The sequence below is a fragment of the Ursus americanus genome, chromosome 3, assembly GCF_024610735.1.
Source record: "Ursus americanus isolate L20-20 chromosome 3, mUrsAme1.1.p, whole genome shotgun sequence".
Lineage (NCBI taxonomy): Eukaryota > Metazoa > Chordata > Mammalia > Carnivora > Ursidae > Ursus > Ursus americanus.
Genome location: NC_142129.1, coordinates 22,591,419 through 22,611,758, shown reverse-complemented (window position 1 = coordinate 22,611,758; position 20,340 = coordinate 22,591,419). Strand labels below are relative to the sequence as shown.

Here is a 20,340-nt window from a genome sequence, read left to right as displayed (position 1 = left end):
TTTTGAAGAGAAGAATTTGTTGGGGGCTGGCATCAGAGGTGGGTATGTTATCAGGAGCCTTTCCAGGAAGGGGAAGCAAAAGCTGACACTGAGTCTATATGGCCTTCTTTCCCCAGTGCAGGCCAAGGAGTGGCTGGAGTTGGAGGAAGATGCCCAGAAAGCCTATGTGATGGGACTCCTGGACCGACTGGAGGTGGTCAGTAGGGAACGGCGACTGAAGGTGGCCCGAGCTGTTCTGTACCTGGCCCAAGGCGAGTGGCCACCTTTGCCAGCTTGAGATGGGTGAAAACTAGGAAAAGAAATGTTATCAGGACTAGGATGAGGCAAGCCATGCTAAGAAAGCAAGGTCCCTGCCTCTCAAGGACAGATCTTGTCAAGTGCTAAGAGTAACCTGATGCTTATAAGAAAGTTAAGGAGATGGTGATAAGTACTATTCTGGATCCCTTGGAATTGGCCTTAATCTTGCCAAGCATGGCAAGATTTCTTATAGAGTTCTTTTATCCTTCATGTGGACTGTAATTTTCCGTGGAGACTTAGAGTCAGTGTGGCTAGAGTTGATGTACCACCAGCTGAGCATGGAGGCTTCTTTCTTCAGCTATGGTGCTGACCTCCACTGAGGGGAGGTAGTAGGGCACCACAGGTTCCCATACAGACCCTCTGCATTATTTCTCATTGGCGTTTAGAGGGTTCCATTCAGCATAACAGCAGGAGAGGATGCAGTGGGTAATTGGGATTAGAACTCAGTGAGATTAATTGAGAAAACCTTCCCAGAAGAGACCTATTAGCCAGGTGGTGGATAGAGAAATGAGATAACCTAACTGGAATAGTAAAAATATGCCGTGAGATCATAATAAGAGGACTGACTATTGTCAGAACCAACTAGCTGGGAGCTTAAAAAAAAAAAACAAAAACAAATAAAAATAAAACCTATAAAAGAAAATAATAAATGGATAGGAAAGAGAGTGGTGAAGGGAAGACTGTAGCAAACAAGGCAGTGCCTAACCATATCTCTTGGGTCTGGGGCTCTGGCCAACTTCCAACTGCTAGTACCTTTAACTTTTTACCTGAAGGCTTCCTCTGCAGTCCATATGGAAGTACTCGGGAATTAATGTGCTCCCCTAGTCCAGTAGCACCAATCAATGAATAACAGGAGTTAGTGGATGAATAGCCCACCTGATCACCCTTCTTGGATGGAATGATTCTGAGGGGTGTAAGGCATATACTGTTTCCCAGAGCTTCCCCCAACCTGGTTTTCAGCTCTTTAGCTGCCTTTTCTTTCCTATCTCACTTCCCCACTTCTCTACCAGTGGTTCCTACGATCATCTCCCAAATAAACTACTTGTATTTGAATCCTTCTCTCTGGATCTGCTCCCCAGGGAACTCAAACTTAAGACGGGCCAGTGATAAGCGCATTGGACCTGAATCTGGAGACTGCTTCTCCTCTTTCCTGCCTCATTCAAGGAAGTTCTGGAGGGCCCTTGCCCTATCTTTATCAGCCTACTTGTTGGGCAAGGTTCTGGAAGATAGTCTCAAGATCATGGGGCAGGGTGGAAAGAACTGGATACCCCTCTCACCCTCAACCCATATGACACTGTCTGGTTCTTTAGGCACTTTTGGGGAATGTGATTCGGAGGTCGATGTGCTGCACTGGTCCAGGTACAACTGCTTCCTGCTCTATCAGATGGGGACCTTCTCGGCCTTCTTGGAGCTACTCCACATGGAAATCGAGTGAGAAGCCTTAGGGGAGAGCTGGCTTAGACAACCCCCTTCCTTGAAGTGTGCCTCATATCCTATGCTGATTCCCTCACTCGGCCCAAAGCTTACTGACAGTTCCCCTCTATCCAGCCATGCTCTCTGATATTCTGTCCTCCTCCCTGAGGTTGGGCTCATCAACAGCTTTGCCCCAGCTTCAGTCCTGGGCTTCAGGGTCCTATCCTAGGTGGGTTCTCTTTTTATCTAAACACCTTCTCAACTCAGGCTGACTCTGGAATCCATGAAGAAAACTGTTCTACATGAAGAGAACATGACCCAACAGGGACAGGACCAATTTCTGTTGCTGTGCCTAATTCTTTCCCTGTGGGTCATATAGCTCTAGAGGTGGTCTTATCTGCTGCTACCACTATAGTGATCCCTCATTTTGTCTCCTGTCTACTACCCAGGAGTTTAAAGCGGGCAGATTGAAAGGGTTGCTTAGCATCTGTTTTATGTTCAGCACAGTGCTAGGCACAGTGTGGATTATAAGAGGAGGGGTTATCACAGACCCTGCCCTTGCCCATCTTCACCACAGATAAAGGTTTACTGAGGTGGATGAGGAATTCAGTGGGCTTCGTTACCTTAGACCAATTTCTTTTAGCTACACAGCAAGGGAATAGCAGGTACTCACATTTGTGTATATGATAAGTAGGGACACAGGGTGTAAAGAGGCCTTATATGAGTTCCTGTCCTCTCCCTCTCCCCATGGCAGCAACAGCCAGGCCTGTAGCAGTGCTCTTCGGAAACCAGCTATCTCCATTGCTGATAGCACAGAGCTCAGGTAAGTGGAGCTGGCCCTGGGATTGGGAATAGGGCAGAGTTAGCAGTGGGTTACCCTTTGCCCAAGTCCCAGATACACCCAGACTACTAGTAGCTGCTAATTCCACTGGGTCGGGGTCCCACAGAGATCATCCCTGAGGTCTCTGACTACAGGCTGGGAGCTACTTTGGGAATCTCTTGTAACCCTTCTATAACCCAGGGTGCTGCTGAGTGTCATGTACCTATTGGTGGAAAATATCCGCCTGGAGCGAGAGACAGACTCCTGCCGGTGGAGGACAGCGCGGGAGACCTTCCGCACTGAATTGAGTAAGAAGTGCCACTTGAGGAAGGGTAGGGATGAGGTGCTGGTGGTTGAGGGAAAGCATAGCATCTGCTCATCTGCATAGAAGAGACAGTTAGCTTTCCTTGCTTCCTTTCTCCCTCCCTCCTTTCCTTTTTAGCATCCTTTCTTTCCTAATTAGCATCCATTCTTTTAGGGTAGAGATACTGCGTGGCAGGTGTGAGGCTTGACTTCCCTTGTGCCTATGAGTTAGTACCAACATGTGTCATTTCTATGCCTTGGTTTCCTTGGTTATAAAATGGAGATAGCCATCCATCTCCCATTTCATCATCAATTTCACATGAAAAAATGAGTTGAATCACCTTAAAAATATTGATGTTGTCATCAGATAGGGATAAGATATGAAGGCCTATGGCATTTTTAAAATATGCTAGGCTGATGTGGGAAAGTGAGTTGTGATCTATGAAATGCATTGAGTCCTTTGGCCAGAAAGCAACATCTTTATTACTATTACTTCTAGTTTGGTATCCACCCTCAAGCTTGGGAGCTAAGCCATTTTACCTCCATGGCCTCCCTTCCTGCCCCTTCCCTCGGGACTCTTTAAGCCTCCTTCTAAGGAACAAGTACTCAAATTCTTTGGAGTAGGTGAGAGCCTTCCTCACTGTGTCCAGAAGCAGGGTTAAAGGGGCAGGGTTTCAGCACTCTCATCCTCACTTTCTCACTTCTCTCTCTTCTCTTCCCCAGGCTTCTCCATGCATAATGAGGAACCTTTTGCCCTTCTGCTTTTCTCCATGGTTACCAAGTTTTGCAGTGGCCTGGCTCCCCACTTCCCCATAAAGAAGGTTCTGCTTTTGCTCTGGAAGGTGGTCATGGTGAGTGGCTTATCCACCCCCCTCTCCCCACTCCCATCTCATCAGATCAGCAGTGCCCTCTGCCACCTCACTGTCTTCTAGTCTGATTCCAGGAGGCTAGAGCTAGACAGAAGAATAGGGCAGCTGTTGGCCAATGGAGGGAAATCATAAGTTCTATGTCAGAGCAGGTTACCTATTTCTTTTTTCTTTTTTTTTTTTAAAGATTTTATTTATTTATGTGACAGAGAGACAGCCAGCGAGAGAGGGAACACAGCAGGGGGAGTGGGAGAGGAAGAAGCAGGCTCCCAGCGGAGGAGCCCGATGTGGGACTCGATTCCGGAACGCCGGGATCACGCCCTGAGCCGAAGGCAGACGCTTAACGACTGCGCTACCCATGCGCCCTAGGTTACCTATTTCTATTGAACTGACAAGAGATGTCACTCTATGAATTGAGGTGTCATTGCACCTTCCCATGATAGAGCTGACATTTCATGGAAAGAATAGTGGTTGAGAGTTGGGAGATCTAGCCTCTGCTGGTACCAAGGAACCTCGGGCAACTGTCTGTGCCTTAATTTTTCTAATAATAAAATGGGTTTATTGCCTGCCCACCATCCAGATAAACAGGGGATTTGCTTTAAAAAAAAAAAAATGAAGTCCTGGGGCATACTTCATTAAGTGTCTAGCTCTTAATTTTGGCTCGGGTCATGAACTCAGGGTCATGGGATCGAGCCTTGTGTTGGACTCTGCGCTCAGTGGAGTATCTGCTTCTCTCCCTTTTTCTCTCTCTCTCTCCTTCTGCCCCTCTCCCTGCTCATATTCTCTCTCTAAAATAAATAAATCTTAAAAAAAAATGAAGTCCTTGGGGCGCCTAGGTGGCACAGCGGTTAAGCGTCTGCCTTTGGCTCAGGGTGTGATCCCGGCGTTATGGGATCGAGCCCCACATCAGGCTCCTCTGCTATGAGCCTGCTTTTTCCTCTCCCACTCCCCCTGCTTGTGTTCCCTCTCTCGCTGGCTGTCTCTATCTCTGTCAAATAAATAAATAAAATCTTAAAAAAAAAAAAAGTGAAGTCCTTTTAAGTGTATGGTTACAGCTTTGTTACTAATTATTAAATCTGATCCTTCATCTCTGGCTCCCACCCCACACACAGGACTGCCTGAACAACATACCTTCCAGAGCAAGCTTCATGGGGGGGAACCAAATTTTGACTGCAGAAGAAATTGAGTGACTTGGGCTTTATAGCATCTGGTTGTGCTCCTTAAAAAGGGGATACAGTTTCCTTTTTTTTCCCCAGTGGAAGCCCCCAGGAGTCCCTTTCCTAATTTCTGGTGATGTTTCCATCCCTGCGTCAGTAAATAATGCTTTATCCTGACCCCTGAGCTCCTAAGACTGGGATAGTAACTACATTTGCCCCTTCTTGTTTTATTTCTTGTTAGTTAAGAAGGGGCCCAAGGGGACTGGAGATTGTGGTTCTTCTCCATCCACATTTCCCTGACCTTGTTCCCTCTGACCTCCTGCTTTTCCTCTCCTCCGCCCCTTTCCTGTTTATACCGCAGTTTACCCTCGGTGGATTTGAGCATCTACAGGTTCTCAAAATACAGAAGCGGGCAGAACTGGGGCTGCCTCCACTGACTGAAGACAGTATCCAGGTGGTGAAGAGCATGCGTGCTGCCTCCCCGCCCTCTTACACCCTCGACTTGGGGGAGTCTCAGCTGGCACCACCACCCTCTAAGCTGCGAGGCCGCCGTGGCTCTCGAAGGGTACGAACTCAAGCAGACAGTGGTGTTTTGATACTAGTTGGCCAAAAATTAAGATTCTGAGCTACTCTGGATGTGGTATGAAAGGGCAGTAAATGACGAGGCTCATCCTGCCTCTGGTTGGCCCTGACACCAATCTGAAACCTTGGAGTCTGTACTTTGGCCTCCGTCTCCCAGCTGCAGCAGGCTCCCTGGCTATCATGATGTAACACTGTGATACAACATCATAGATACATATCTTGCTACAGGGTCAGTGGCCCAGACCTGGTATGCCTGGAGTTATCCCGGCCACCAGTTAGGGCATAATCCTGGAGATAGGGACCCAGATCACCTGAACAGGACTCCCAGCAAATCCACATGCCTGGGGTGAGGCACTTTATCATTTTATTGACAGCAAGAAGGTTTACTCTGAGCGGGCCATACTCTTGTCTGGCCCTGGAACCAGAGGCTTACATTTAGGAGGTGACTAATTAGTGTTCTAGGTATAGTCTGCATCCCTGGAAAGGTCGGAATGACAGGTTGCACTGAGACTTGACCATGTACCCACGAAGTCACCTCCCTGAAATACCTGAGTTCACCAATTACAGGTGACAGGACCAGACAGTCATGTTCAGTAATCTAGTCTACATAATCTGCAATGTGATTTTTTTAACCTTTATTTTTTGTTTTATAAAGTAATGCTTACTCGTTGTACAAAATTTGGAACAAATATAAAAATGTGAAGAAAGGAGGAAAAAAGAAAATCACTCACAAGCTTCACAAACCAGAGGCAGTCACTGTTAACTTTTTGGCCTATTTCTGTCCAATCTTTTCTTCTTCGACAAGATTTAAAATTCCAAACTTGCTTCCCTCTGCCTAGCAGCAAGTCTCTGTCCTCTTCCTCAGTCAGCCAGCTGGTGTAGGCTCACAGAAGGCAAACTAATTGAATGTTCACCTAAGCAGAGCATAATTAGGAAGGAAAGTGCTGGCACAAAAAAAAAAAAAAAAAAAAAAAAAAAGGCATCCATGCTTTCTGAAAGCTAAGTAACCAACTTTGGGATTATTATGCTATGTTCCCCGGCCATTGACTTGGTTGCCTGAGAGGTGCTTGTCCTGGGATTGGGCCTAGTGGATATACTAAGGGTTAGGTGGGGAAGGGGATATTCTTATAAGAGCTGGGTTGTTGCCCCATGTATCCTGAAGTCTAGTAGCTTATGAGTAGAGGGTGACCTCAAACAAGGACGCTCAGAGTGAGATTTCCGTACACATTCTTTCCACCCTCCCAACCCCCACCCAGCAACTCCTCACTAAGCAGGACAGCCTGGACATCTACAATGAAAGAGATCTCTTTAAGACTGAGGAACCAGCCACAGAGGAGGAAGAGGAGTCTGCTGGCGATGGAGAACGAACCTTGGATGGAGAATTAGATCTGCTAGAGCAAGACCCTCTGGTGCCACCTCCACCCTCACAGGCATCCCTTTCTGCTGAGCGTGTGGCCTTTCCCAAGGGCCTACCCTGGGCGCCAAAAGTCAGGTAGGTTTGATAACTCTGGGGACCCTGGGATTAGAATCACTGAAAGCCCAGGTGCAGTGGTCTACGTGTTCAAGTCTCAGTAAGCTGGGCTAGAAGTCAGAACTCCTGGTTTGAAGTTTCCTCTGTTAGCTGCTATCTTCCCCCATTGCTCTAATCCTCCAATAGAAGGGTTAGGAGCACAGAAGCCTAGAAAGGTTCTGTCTCTCAAGGTTTGCTTTTTTTTTTTTCCTTTTCTGGAAATTGTCTCTCCACTGTCCTCTCAGACAGAAGGACATTGAGCACTTCTTGGAGATGAGCAGAAACAAGTTCATCGGATTCACTCTGGGGCAGTAAGTGACTAGATGGTCAGAACTGGCTATAGAGTGGTTCTTAGGGGACAAGAGGAGTGGGTGGCTGAAATGAGAGATGTTGCCTGGTAGTCATGGTGTAACCTAGAGCCACTGTGGGCATCTCCTGGTAACTTTGGGTTGGTGTCGTGGAATTTTTTTTCCTTTCAGTCCTAGAAGAACTCTTATGTTCTTAGCCATGTGTAGGACCTTGAGTGATAAGTCATTTCCCTGTTGGGCTTCAATTTCCTCATGAAAGTGTTGGATTAGCTGGTCCCTAGGGGTCCTTCCTATCTTAATGGACCAGAATTCTGTGAAGAAGCAACATGGTCAGAACTGATCCAGTCTTCCCTCATATCTCCTCCCTCATGAATTCCTCACACTGGCTGACCTCTACAAAATGGAGAAGGCCTTGTTCCACGTGTTTCACTGTAATTGGGCTACATGCCCTTTTAAGGAACCTACCACTCCCTGACAAAGTAAATCCCCAAAAGACTATACAAAAATCCTAATTTTCAAGAACACTTCTGTGTGGCATTATTCTTTTTGTGTCCTGAAGCAATAATGGGGGGCCTGGAAGCTTGCAGAGAAAAATCCAGAATACCACATGTTGAAAGTGGCATGGTCGTTGTAACTCCAGGGGATATCAGTAGTTCTCTGTAGGTTTTTTTTTTTAAATTTAAATTCAATTAATTAACATATAATATATTATCAGTTTCAGAGGTAGAGGTCAGTGATTCATCAGTAGTTCTCTATAGTTTTGATGCTTATGATCTCTATATCTTGCATTTCACAGGGACACAGATACCCTGGTTGGATTACCCAGGCCCATCCACGAGAGCGTGAAGACTCTAAAGCAGGTGACCAGGGTGGGCTCTCAGTCTTCAGGGATAGGGACCAATCAAGGCAAGTTTGATTACCAAAGTCCTAGTTATTGGCTCTTCTACCAGGTACATTCTGTATTTCCCCAACAGGCATTTTGGCGTAAGATGAGGAAATTAGGTCTCTCTCTACTTAACCATTTTCCTACATTCAGAAAGATGAAAAAGTTATCTTTCTTCCTTTCATGCCTTTTTCCTCCTCCCACCCTTCTTTCTCTCTTCCCCCTCCTCACTTCCTTTCCTCTCACTTCTTTCTCCCTATAGGGCCACTAACTTCCAAAGGCCCAGGATTAGTAGCAGTCTGCTCTGCATCCAAAGTATATATGAGCACAAAGAGTAAAAATAGTCATCTCTTGCACAGACCTTGAACTCTCCCTCACCCCGTCATCACTCCATACACATGCACACAAGCATACTCACATGCAGCAAAATTCTCAGGGTAGTGGTCCAGGGGCATGGGCCTGTTCTTCACTTCCCCTTGCCCTTTGGTTGAAGGTAAATATTAAGTATTTTTGCTCTTCAGCAAATATGGGAACATAGAATAAACAGAAACGCTGTACATGAAGCACTGGGCTCAGTGTTAAGGGTACAAAGGTCCTACCTTCAAAGAGTTTTTGTTCTGTTTGGGGTGACAACCCATATACAGGACATTTCCTTATCATTGAGGAAGTTAAGCAAGAGGCTGGTACATATATGATTGGGGCCCTCAGTATCTTTTTCTTTTTCTTTTTTTTTTAAGTAATCTCTACACCCAACATGAGGTTCAAACTCACTACGCTAAGATCAAGAGTCACACATTCTTCAGACTGAGCTAGCCAGACGCCCCCCACCCCACTTCTTAATTAAAAAAAAAAATTTTTTTTTAAGTACTCTCAGCCTCTTAATTGATGTCTTTTATTCCCCAGCACAAGTACATCTCCATTGCAGATGTTCAGATCAAGAATGAGGAGGATCTGGAGAAGTGCCCCATGTCTTTGGTGAGTCAGGGGGGTTCTGACAGGAGAAAGGCAGGAGGAAGTCTGTCTGCAGTGCTGTCACAGAGCAGATGTGCATGCTGTTGGGCGCTCACGGTGTGCCAAGCAAGGCAAGGTCCCTACTTTCGTGATACATTAAAGTTATAGAAAAAAGAAAATAAGTAATTAAGGAAACAAGAAGACTTGAGAATGGGAGATACAATGAAGAAAATTTAAATAGGATGACATGAGAGAGGCATCTATCATGTAGGAGACTACCTTCAATTAGGCAGTCGGGATAGGTGGACCTCTGAGAAGGTGACAGTTAAGCTAAAATGTGAGGTACAAGAAGGAGCTGTCCCTAAGAATATCGGGGGAAAGAGCATTCTAGGCAGAGGAAATAGCCTTAACAAGGGTGAGAGCAAGCTTGGAGTACTAGGGGTAGTGAATGAAAGCCTGTGGCTGGAACACAGGGGTGAGGGATGGGGTTGTATGAGATACAGTCAGGGAGGTGGCCTGGGGCCACTTTACAAAGGACCTGTAAGTGAAGATAGGGACTGTGAAGTTGTTTTACAATATAGAAGTGAGCTCTTGGAGATTTTCAGCAGGGGAGTGACATGATCTGATTTATATTTTCAAAAACCATTGGCTGCTATGTAAAGACTTTACCAGAAAAGAGTAGAAGCAGGGTGAAACATGAGGAGTTCTGTTTCATCAAGGTTCTACTTGGGTCATACTCAGTTTTAGATATCCATTAGGCAGCCATGCACATGAGCAGCCATGCAATTGAATATATAAGAATAGAGTTCTAAGAAAGGACTGGCCTAGAGAAATAAACTTGGGAGCTGTTGACTTAATGGGCAGTGTTAGAAGCCATAGAACTGGCTGAGATAACCCAGGGCGGGGCATAGAGATAGAGGATGGAACCCTGGACAAAGCTTTGGGGCATACCATTAGTGTTGAACGTGGAATAAGTCAGGAAAAGAGCCAGAAAAGAAGAGTAAGAGAAACACTCAGCGAAGTGGGAGAGAATGTGGGAGATTGTGATATTATAAAAGTTAAGAAAAATTTTTTCAAGTAGGGAGTGATCAGCTGTGTCAAGTGCTGCTGATAAATGGACAAGACCTGAGGTGCGCATTGGATCAGGCGACATGAAAATAACTGGTGACCTTAATAAGAGCAACCTCAAGGGAAGAGGTGGGGCTAGTAGTCTAGTTGGAGTGTGTGGAAAAGGAATGTAAAGAAAGGAGGTAGATGGTCAGCAGACAACATAGTTTTATTGTAGAGAGGATAGAAATGGGATGGTAGCTGAAGAAGGATGTGGGGTCAGAGGAAAGTGTTTTATAGCTAGGAGACACTAGAATATGTTTATGTCCTTAAAGAGATGATCTGGGAGAGAAGAGACAACTGCAGAACTGATGCATTTGACAAAGCAAAAGGTTGAGAGATCCCCAGCACATGTGGAGGGTTGGCCTTTAATAGAGCAGAGGCAGTTCATATTTTATGTCAGGAAGGAAGGTAGAGACCCTGGTAGATTTGGTGTGGAGAAGATGAACTGTCTGATTGCCTCTGTTTTCTCCGTGAAGTATGAGACTGGGTTAGCAACAATTGAGGGGTTGGGTGGTGAGGGGATTGGTTTGAGGACAGGGGAGAAGAGAAGGTATGAAATAGATCTTTGGGAGAGCTGGAATGTAACCTGCTCTCTCAAGGATCTATTGCCTGAGTTTATTGAATGCCCATATAAGCAGCAGCTGAGTTATGTGGGATGGCAGGGGTCAGGTGATTCCTCCCTGCCTCAGGGTCTCAAGACAGTGACCCTTGCCCTGGAATAGAGTACCTTGTGGGAGGAAGAAATGAACTGGCCAAAGATGACAATGGCCTGAGTAGCCCCATGAGCACCGGAGACCCTGGGCCGTCCCCCCCCCCCCCCCCGCTGCCCCCACTCTGATAAAAGGCTTAGATGAGTTCATCAAAGGTCAAAGAGAGTTGTGGATCGGGGGTGGGGGTGGTCATAAAGGAGGAAAAAATGTGGTAGGGGCTACTGGAGAAGGAAAGAAAATAGTTTCTACTTAAAAGCTTCCCTGCTAATACTCCTTCCTGCCTCTCCCGGCCATGGGTTACCCAACTCACTTATCAGCCTTCTCTCCTGAGTTACCTACCTCTCACTTCCAAGCATTCCAGAGCTCTTGGATGGCCTTAGACTGACACCACAGGAAGGGCTTCTATGTGGGGTGTCTGTTCTAGTGTCCCAGGCTTACATGCACCCTGACTTAAGCCCGCGCATGGCCAGAAAAGCAGTGGCTTGAGCCAATTCCTAGGTAGGTGTTCTGACTCCTGATCCAACATGTGATGGGGAAAGAAGAATTCTTTATTGATTCCAGATAATGGGAAAACCAGAATCATAGATGGTCAGGGCTGGAAGAGCCCTCAGAGGACATCAGACCAGCCCAGTGGTCCTAAAGAAAAGGAAACTAAGACCCAGGGAAAGAAAGTAAACTTACCCAAGGTGATGTAATGAGTCATTAACACAGCTGGATAGGAATCTAGATCTGACTCCCAGCTTAGTGCTCTTTTCAAGCCATCCTTTACAACCAAGAAAACATAGCCTTTGGTCAACTGGAAAATGGCCTGGGCAAACCGTGTATTTCCTGCCGTAGGGGGAAGAGGTGGTGCCAGAGACGCCATGTGAGATCCTCTACCAGGGCATGCTCTACAGCCTCCCTCAGTACATGGTAAGGAGATAGCTGGGCCGGAGCTGCCCTTCTCTGCTCCGGGAACAGACAGCTGAGAACCACTTTAGGCAGACCTGTCCATTATTTGAGCTTGTTCCCTGAGCCTTCACCCCTGAGGGGAAACATTCTCTAACACATTAGAATTCTGAGCTTTCCTCAGGGCTTCTCCAAGAGGAACTCCAAGAGGAAGGAAGACGTGGCTACACTCCCAAGTCCTTCTCTGGGAGGGGCGGAGAATAAAGTGGGGTCCATGCAGGATGTATTGGGGTCCTCCTTCTAAGTAAGTACCCTAGTCCCTCTGAGGCCATGGTCTGTCATGTCCTAGATAGCCCCAGGCTGAGTGGTGAGGATGGTGATGGTGAGGGTTGGAGGAAGGAAAGGGGTAGAGAAGGTGAGATCATGCTTATATCTCTCACCTTATTTCTGGGCATTGCCCCTCTCTATTCCTTCCGTCATCTTCTTTAGAAAGAACAGTCTTGAAGCAGAACAGCCTATAGCTCCCTTCCGGCTCCTTAGCCTCACAGGCAGTCCTCTCAGCACTGGGCGCTTGTTCGCCCTTCTGGAGGCTGGGGAGATTTGGTTACTGAGGGATGAACATAGAAGAAGGCATTAAAACACTTCTCATAGGGCTGTTGAGGTGTGGAAAAATAGCCTTTTGAATGGGATGGACAGAGATGGATCCCCTCATTTTCTACTTCCTAGATTGCTCTACTTAAGATTCTGCTGGCTGCAGCCCCCACCTCCAAAGCTAAGACAGACTCTATCAATATCCTGGCAGATGTCCTGCCTGAGGAGATGCCGTGAGTGCTTCAACTGGGTTGGCTGCTGAACATTAGCTGTTTTGTCTACAGCGTCTCTCTAGTCCCCATCCCTACCTTGATAACACTCATAGGGATTGTCTCCAAAGAGATCTCCTCTTCCCTTTCCACTGCAGTGCTCTCTTTTGGGTTCTTTTCAGCTCAAAACTGAGGGTCTGCAGGGCAACATCAGTGCCAGTGACTGGTTGCATGGGTATGTAGGTGGACATTGTCAAGGGATGAGCTTGCCAAAGGAGAGAAAAAAACAAAGAGACCAAAGGAACTTTTCTCCAGATAGGCTCATTAGTGGGAACTCTGGAAGTTTCTCTAGCACAGAAGTTCAAATCTCCCAAGTTCTGGCTGTCTTGTATATGTTGTCTCTGGCCCAAATACCTGGGTCCTTGTAGGCCTCACTCTAAGGCTACTGTCTGCACTGACTCCTCCTCTCCCCATCGTAGCATCACCGTTCTCCAGAGCATGAAGTTGGGCATCGATGTGAACAGGCACAAGGAGATCATTGTAAAGAGTATCTCTGCCCTGCTCCTGCTCCTCCTCAAACACTTCAGACTGAACCATATCTACCAGGTGAGCAGCTAGCAGCACTTGGCCACAGGTCTCAGGTGTTCTCCAGGCCCTGTCTCCCCAGGGGGGGATGTAGGGGCCTTTATAGTCCAGTTGAACATCTTTCAGCCTTTTCTTTGTCCTCCTCAGGGAATCCATATACCTGGTGCACAAGCTTGCGTGGGGGTATAGAGTGGGATGCGAGGACCTGTCCTAGACAGGTGCAGATGTCTGTGTCCTTTGAACATTATCCAAGGGTTGTGGATAGGAATCCTTGGCTTCTTGGGAATGTGCTTTGGAGAAGTGCAAGACAGGATTCAAGCATTCCACCAAAAAAAAAACAAAAAAAAAAAAAACAAAAAAAATGGGGAAAAACTATGCAGAAAACCTTTTCTATATGTGAAGCCCTTTTCTAACATTTGAGATATAATCCTGAATAAAGCACAGTTTCGGCTCTTAAGGGCTTGAAGTCTTGGAAAGGATATGGATATATAAATAGCTAATTATGGAATGATAAGTGCATGATACTGGTAAGCACTGGCTGGTAATCCAGCTGGTAAACCTGCGATAGGGAAGAGGTGACTTCTAATGTGAGTCCTAAAGAAACAGATGTTAGTCAGGATATGGGAGTTGTCAGGGAAGGAAGATAGGAAGCATTTCAAGCAGAAATGTTAATCTATGAAAGTCCAGAGGAGAGGGAGCAAAGTACATTTGGAAACTGATTAAACGTTGCTGGAGTTCTCCCTGGGGTGGGGGAGACGGGGAGGCCTGGTGATACATGGAGCTAGAGAGGACGGCAGGGAGCAGACCATAATACATATGATAGCACACAGTTATCGAGTACTTATAATGTGCCCAGCGCTCTGTCAAGTTCATATGGGATCTCATTTAATTCTCTTAATCCTATGAGGTAGGTCTTATTTTATTCCTGTTTTATAAATGAAGAAGCCGAGCATAAGAAATGTTAAGAAGCTGCTTCCCCACGAAGGCATTGTTTACCATGCTGAGGAGTTTGGACTTGGTACTGTGGGCATTGCCAAGATATCAGAGAACCTGGAGGAAAGGATTGGATGGTCTCTGTGGTGAGAATATGGGGAGGAGAGGAGTGTCCTCATGACTGCTCAATGTCTTTGTCCCCTTTTCCTCCTAAGAAGTCAGAAGCAGGCTTGCTGCTCGAACAGCAGGTTCTCAGAGTGCACAGAGGCTCCTGCAGGGTCTTTGTCCATGCAGGTTTGACTATAGAATCAGGGTATTGCTCCACTCTAGTACATTCAGAGACATCTTTGGGTACGTTATGTGTGTCCTGGGTGCTTCTGCCAGTGTTTGCTGAGCAACAGCAGGGCGGGGAGGAGTAGGGTGGGTGGGAGATAGTGTTCCTAGTAGAAAGAACAGAAAACTGTGGCTATGTTTTTTCTGTCTGCTCCTCTTGGTGGGCAGTATGTGGAGCAACAGCCAGACAGGTGGGTGGCTTGATGGGGCTTGCCAGTGGGTGTCAGTGTCAGTGAATCCCAACAAGGCTACAGATACATCTCAAATTGAAAAACATTTTCCATAACTTCGTAGTGGGTATGTATTGGCTGTTCCATCTGGAGCTTTGGAAAATACCCCAGGTTGGCTGCCAGGGAGAAAATATTTGAGCGGAAGAGAGAAATGGGCAGCACAAGCTCACTCCCCACCTCTAACCACACACACGGGCAGGGGGCAGCTTGGCTCGCTGCCATGCCTCCTTCTTGGTGATCAGGAAAAGCTAAGGGATTTAAAACACCACAATTTTCTGCTTTTTAAACCCAGTTTCTGTACTATCCCAGCAGTCTGGGTTCTGGATCTGGAGGCAAACTGTCTGATGCTCCTCAGTGCATCGCAGGCAAAATCCAGGTGATGCAACTCCAGCACACTGCCCACTAGGTCTTCCCAGACACAAACCCCAGCCAGATTCAAGAGAGCAGCAGGGAATCCCTACTTCTGGTGTTTAGCCCATCAAAGAGATCTTGGACTTATTCTCAGTGCAGTATCTGTTGACCGAAGGGCTCTTGTTGATCCGTTTATTAAAATACTGATAATGAAAGTACAGGGATACTATAGTGAACCAGACAGACTCATGCTGGAGCCCACATTCCAGTGGTTGACTTGGTTACTATGTGCCATATCCATCCTGACTGAATGATGCCAGCAGTTGCTGGGAGGAAGCTGCACCTGTTCCTGCTATTGAAACACTATGAACCAGAGGTTTGGTATGGAAGACAGCTCCCTCCGGAGCCTTCCTTGCTCGTTGAATTTAGGAACAAATATTGCAGCAATTCCTTCTATTTATCTGGAGTGGGATTTCCTTTCTGGATTGTTTATGTTTTATGCTTTTGGTCAGGTGCTTGCAACATACACGCACTACAGATGGTCCCCCTCCATGCAGGATAGGCTGGCTGGTGATGCTTCTCCCTACTTCTCAGACAGGAGGACTGATAATACAAGTGGACAGTGGATATTCTTAGGAGTGGATATTAGAGTTGTACTTGCCTATCTTATTTTTCATATGTACCTTCTATTATCCCCCAAATAAGCAGCCCTTTCTGCTTTGATCTTTTAATTTAGTTTGAATATGTATCACAACATTTGGTATTTGCCAACTGCATTCCACTGATCCTGAAGTTCTTCAATCAAAATATCTTGTCCTACATCACTGCCAAAAACAGGTATGGACTCTGGACAGGTTTATTTGAAAGGTCTGTTTTGGCATGGGTTGAGAAATACATCATCTCTGAGCCTTTCGGTTCTCTTTGTGTCCTTAGTCCCTTCTATCTTAGAGCTGCCACTGTTAAATTCAATTTCCTTGAAGTGCTAGTTGATGGGGTGTGTGGTTTGGCCTCTTCACAGGTATTTGTATTTTAATAGTTTTGAAAACTAAAAAATGTCACGACTCAAATAAATAAAACTGCAACAATGAATTTTAGCCCTATTGCAAAAGGATCCAGAAGATGTTTTTTGTGAAACAGGCTTCTTATCTGGCCAGCCCTGATCTTAGTATAAATCAGTAGTCGGAACAATTATACTACTTTGTAAACTGTAGTGTTACGCAGAATTTGTAACTGAAGGTAAATAACAGACCCTTACTTAGATCAGTTTGTAATAAAACAAATAGATGGTATTTTATTTAATATCCTCAGTAATGGTAAGAGGTATTACAACAAGTTTTATTCTCATTTCACCAATTAGTAAACAAATTCAGTGAGGTTAATTGACTTGCTCAAGATTAACATGCTAGTGAGACAACTTAAGTAAGCAGCAGAGGCAGGATCAAAACACAGATTGTTTTCTGGTCACAATTGCTATGAATACAAATTGCTTTCACTCCTCCAGCCAAGTGGGGACTTGGGGGTTGCAGACTAAATCCTTGTTCTTTAGTTTGCTACTTCCATAAGAACTAGAAGCATATTAATTAGACTTTACCAGAGGCAGAGTTCCTAAAGTAGAAGTAAGAGGGCTGATCTGATTACTTGGGATGACTAGAGAGGGCCAGGAAATGGTGCCTCACTAGTCTTGTACTGCCTGAAAGTCCACCATGGAGAGGCAGCCTACTTATATGTAGTTTAAAATACACGGAGGCACCTGGGTGGCTCAGTCGGTTGAGCATCCGACTCTTGATTTCAGCTCAGGCCATGAGCTCAGGGTCCTGGGATTGAGCCCCACATTGGGCTCCTCACTCAGCAGGCAGTCTGCTGGAGATTCTTTCTCTCCCTCTCCCTCCCCATCCCCCACACTTGCTCTCGCTCTCTCAAATAAATTTTTTTGAAGAGTTTATTTATTTGAGAGAGAGAGAACATGAGAAGGGGAAGGAGCAGAGGGAGAGGGAGAAGCAGGCTCCCAGCTAAACAGGGAGCCCCATGTGAAGCTTGATCCCAGGACCCTAGGATCATGACCTGAGCCGAGACGTGTAACCAACTGAGCCACCCAGGTGCCCCTAAATAAATAAATCTTTAAAAAATAAAATAAAATACTCATATGTGTATGTCATGAGACCTGCCATTTGCTAGCTATGTAATCTCAAGTAAGGACTCTGGTTTTTTCGAGCCACAGTATTTTCATCTTAAAATTAATACATTCCCTGACTGTATCATAGAGCTTTTATATAAGTATCAGTTAAAATAAACATATGAGAGTCCTGTTCCTCATTTCCAGTTAGAGATCCACCCCTGCATCAATCAAGTATGGCTGGCGTTCAGGAACTAAATACGCACCCTCCACCATGGGCCTGGAAAGGAAGGGGCAAATAAAATGATAGGTGTCCATCCGGCTCTATTTGAAATTGGAAGAGTGGTAGTGCCAGACTACATCATTAACTAAGTTTGGCCTGGATAAGATGGTCCTCTTCTGTACTACCTGTAAGCTTTACTGTGGCATGATCCCTGAGAACTTGGAGCACGCATAGCCCCTTATTACACAGTTTCCTCATGGCTTTTACCATCTGGATAGATATTCCAGAAACTTGTAACTTTATTTTTTGCCCCCTTAGGCTAGAACTCAGTTCACAGAGGATGGAACAAATCTGTCTTTGATTTCCTGCCCCCATTTCCTAGTTGCCAGCATCTACTTTGCCATGGGGCTTTGTGGGGGGTGGGTAGATAAGTGGATAAGTCAGCCAAGAACGTTTATACTAATGGAGCCGTAACTATAGAACTGGCAGCCCTGGGAGAATCCAGTAGAGTGAATTAAGATGATGAGCAATACTATAGGTAGATCCACTGCCCTCTCATCTCCTACCTTGCTTCCCCTGGGTTATCACTGTGGGTTTCTTGGACAAAGGTAAACATTTCTAGGTAAACAAATTGTTGCCTCTTGCTTGGATAGAGTTTTGACTTTCGAAATGTAGAGACAGGTCCAAGAAACCCATACTCCTGTTGATGGCCCTTGTTTTGCCAACATCCTTTATCCATTTCCAACTGCACTAGTTCAGATAGATTGGTTATAAAGCTTACGGAATGTCAGAATCAGAAGGAGCATTAGAGATGAGCTAAATTCTGCATTGTACCAATGACAAAGAGAGAAAAGGAAAGAAAGAACTGTAATTTTGAGTAATTATGTCCCTGTCATAATGCAGTGCCTCATTTCCCCTACCGACTCATGCCTGCGTCCCTGGGCTCACTGCAGAGCCTCCAGCTCCCTTAGAAGCCCCCTGTCAGTTTTGGGGGCTGATGCTGTTACCATTCCTTTTTTTTTTTTTTTTTTTTTAGAGAGTACATGCATGAGTGCAAGCGGGAGCGGGGAGGGGTGGGCAGAAGGGGATAGAGAAAGAGAGAGAGAATCTTAAGCAGGTTCCATGCGCAGAGCCCGACGTGGGGCTTGATCTCATGACCCTGAGATCATGACCTGAGGTGAGATCGAGTTGGATTGGACACTTAACTGACTGAGCCACCCAGATGCCCCAGTGCTATTACCATTCTTGAGCTATTAGATTGGCCCTGCTGCAGGAAGCTGCCTCTGTCTTAAGCTTCCTTCAAGAATGGCTTCCATGATCATTTCCCAGAGCTCCTGGCTTTCGGAAACATCTGGTAAGGGACATAGGAAAGGTCTTCATTTCATCCTTGTGTCCACAGATTGTTACTAAGTGGGTTGAGTTTGGGCAGCATCTCTGGGAACAGTTCACAACCATACACTTAAATGCAAAAACAGAAGTGCACATATGTCCGGACTCTTTCAAGAAGAGAGGAGATAGGTGGCTATACCAGAGGCTCTCTTGCTGCCTTCTTTTGCATCTGCCAGATGGGGGCTGGCCTTAAGGAGCTCTGTGGATTCCTCTCATTACTGTAAGGAGAGGAGACTGGAGCTAGAGTTGACTGTCACCACAACCCTCAGTTTCAGCTGAGGTCACTAAGCAATTTGGGAAAAAGATGGGGCCTGCTGGGGAGAAATAATTCCTGCCATTTCAGATACTGGCATTTTCTGCCATTGCTATTTCCCTAAAGCCTGCCCCTTTCTCTGCATTTTGCAGTATCTCGGTCCTGGATTACCCTTGCTGTACCATCCAGGATTTGCCGGAGCTTACTACAGAGAGTCTGGTAAGCAGAGGGGGATTTGGTAGCTTTTGAAATTGCCAGATGGCAGAGGCTGGTATTTGCTCTTCCATTTTTTCTGCAGCCGCGTAATGCCCTGGTTTGGGAGTCTCAGATCAATAAAGGCATATTGGCAAGAGCACAGAGGCAGTGAGGGTTTAGAGCTGCTGACCCAGTTGAGAAAAATTTGGAAAAACTGAGCATAGCAATTTGCAGAGAAGAGAAAACGGTCAGTGACAAACACTAAGGAGGAGAGGGAATTTAGAAAGATAATGGGACTGAAATTGAATGTGAACATCTGTGCTAAATGGCAAGAAATCTCTACTGGTCTGTTCTAAACAATGATCTGTCTCCTTTCTGCTATGCTACCTTTTATTTCCATGTATTCTTTAAAACCCAGGAGAGTGCACTTCAGAAAATACCTTGCCTAGGTCTCTTTAAGCCAAAAGTTGGTAATAGCCACAGAAGAATGACCCAGAAATTTCTTCATCCTGAAAACAACTTTAGGTAAATCAAAAAGTCCCTCAGAATTACTTTGAATTTCATGAAACTGACTGGTCAACAGCACACTGAAGATCAAGTGTCTGCCTCATGTAGATATACCTCCTTCGATATACTCAGTCCACACCCTCCCCCTGTTGCATTGTACTTGGTTATCTGTATCTGTTTCTCCATTTGACTGAAAACTCCTTGAAGGAAGAGATGGTATCATCTTCATTCTTATATCCCCAGAGTCTAGCACTATGTTTGGTACATGAAAGGAGCTCCCTTGCTGAATGAGTAGATAGTAGCACCCATATGTCCCACAACCCTTTGCCCCTCAACTTTAATACCTGCGAAATGTTGCATCAGGAAAGTGTATTATGCACAAATAGAATGATACCTTCTGTGGTACAGGTTTTATAGAACCATAGGATTCTTGGCTGGAGGGGACCGGAGAGCCATTTAGCCCAATCCCCTATTTAAAGATGAGGAACCAGAAGGCCCAATGGATGAAGTGACTTGTCATGGTCCACTCTTCATAAATGATACATCCTGAATTAGAAAAAGACCCATGTTCTAAGATATTAAGTCTAGCACACTTTTTGCATCAGGCAGAGATTTCCTGTCTCACTTAGA

At 45.7% G+C, this 20,340-nt stretch overlaps 1 protein-coding gene across 1 annotated transcript in view; it reads left to right on the top strand.

Annotated features, from left to right (window-relative positions):
* The window catches only part of STRIP2 (striatin interacting protein 2), a 47,739-nt gene that overhangs the window by 10,580 nt on the left and 16,819 nt on the right, over positions 1 to 20,340 (top strand). The window contains exons 4-18 of the mRNA XM_045792661.2: positions 117 to 251; positions 1,608 to 1,728; positions 2,465 to 2,533; positions 2,732 to 2,838; positions 3,557 to 3,684; positions 5,218 to 5,421; positions 6,695 to 6,930; positions 7,194 to 7,259; positions 8,053 to 8,116; positions 9,043 to 9,114; positions 11,748 to 11,822; positions 12,525 to 12,622; positions 13,078 to 13,204; positions 15,767 to 15,867; positions 19,161 to 19,227. Of these exons, the coding sequence (XP_045648617.1) occupies positions 117 to 251; positions 1,608 to 1,728; positions 2,465 to 2,533; positions 2,732 to 2,838; positions 3,557 to 3,684; positions 5,218 to 5,421; positions 6,695 to 6,930; positions 7,194 to 7,259; positions 8,053 to 8,116; positions 9,043 to 9,114; positions 11,748 to 11,822; positions 12,525 to 12,622; positions 13,078 to 13,204; positions 15,767 to 15,867; positions 19,161 to 19,227 (1,670 nt within the window). The remainder of the gene's footprint in view (positions 1 to 116; positions 252 to 1,607; positions 1,729 to 2,464; positions 2,534 to 2,731; positions 2,839 to 3,556; positions 3,685 to 5,217; positions 5,422 to 6,694; positions 6,931 to 7,193; positions 7,260 to 8,052; positions 8,117 to 9,042; positions 9,115 to 11,747; positions 11,823 to 12,524; positions 12,623 to 13,077; positions 13,205 to 15,766; positions 15,868 to 19,160; positions 19,228 to 20,340) is intronic.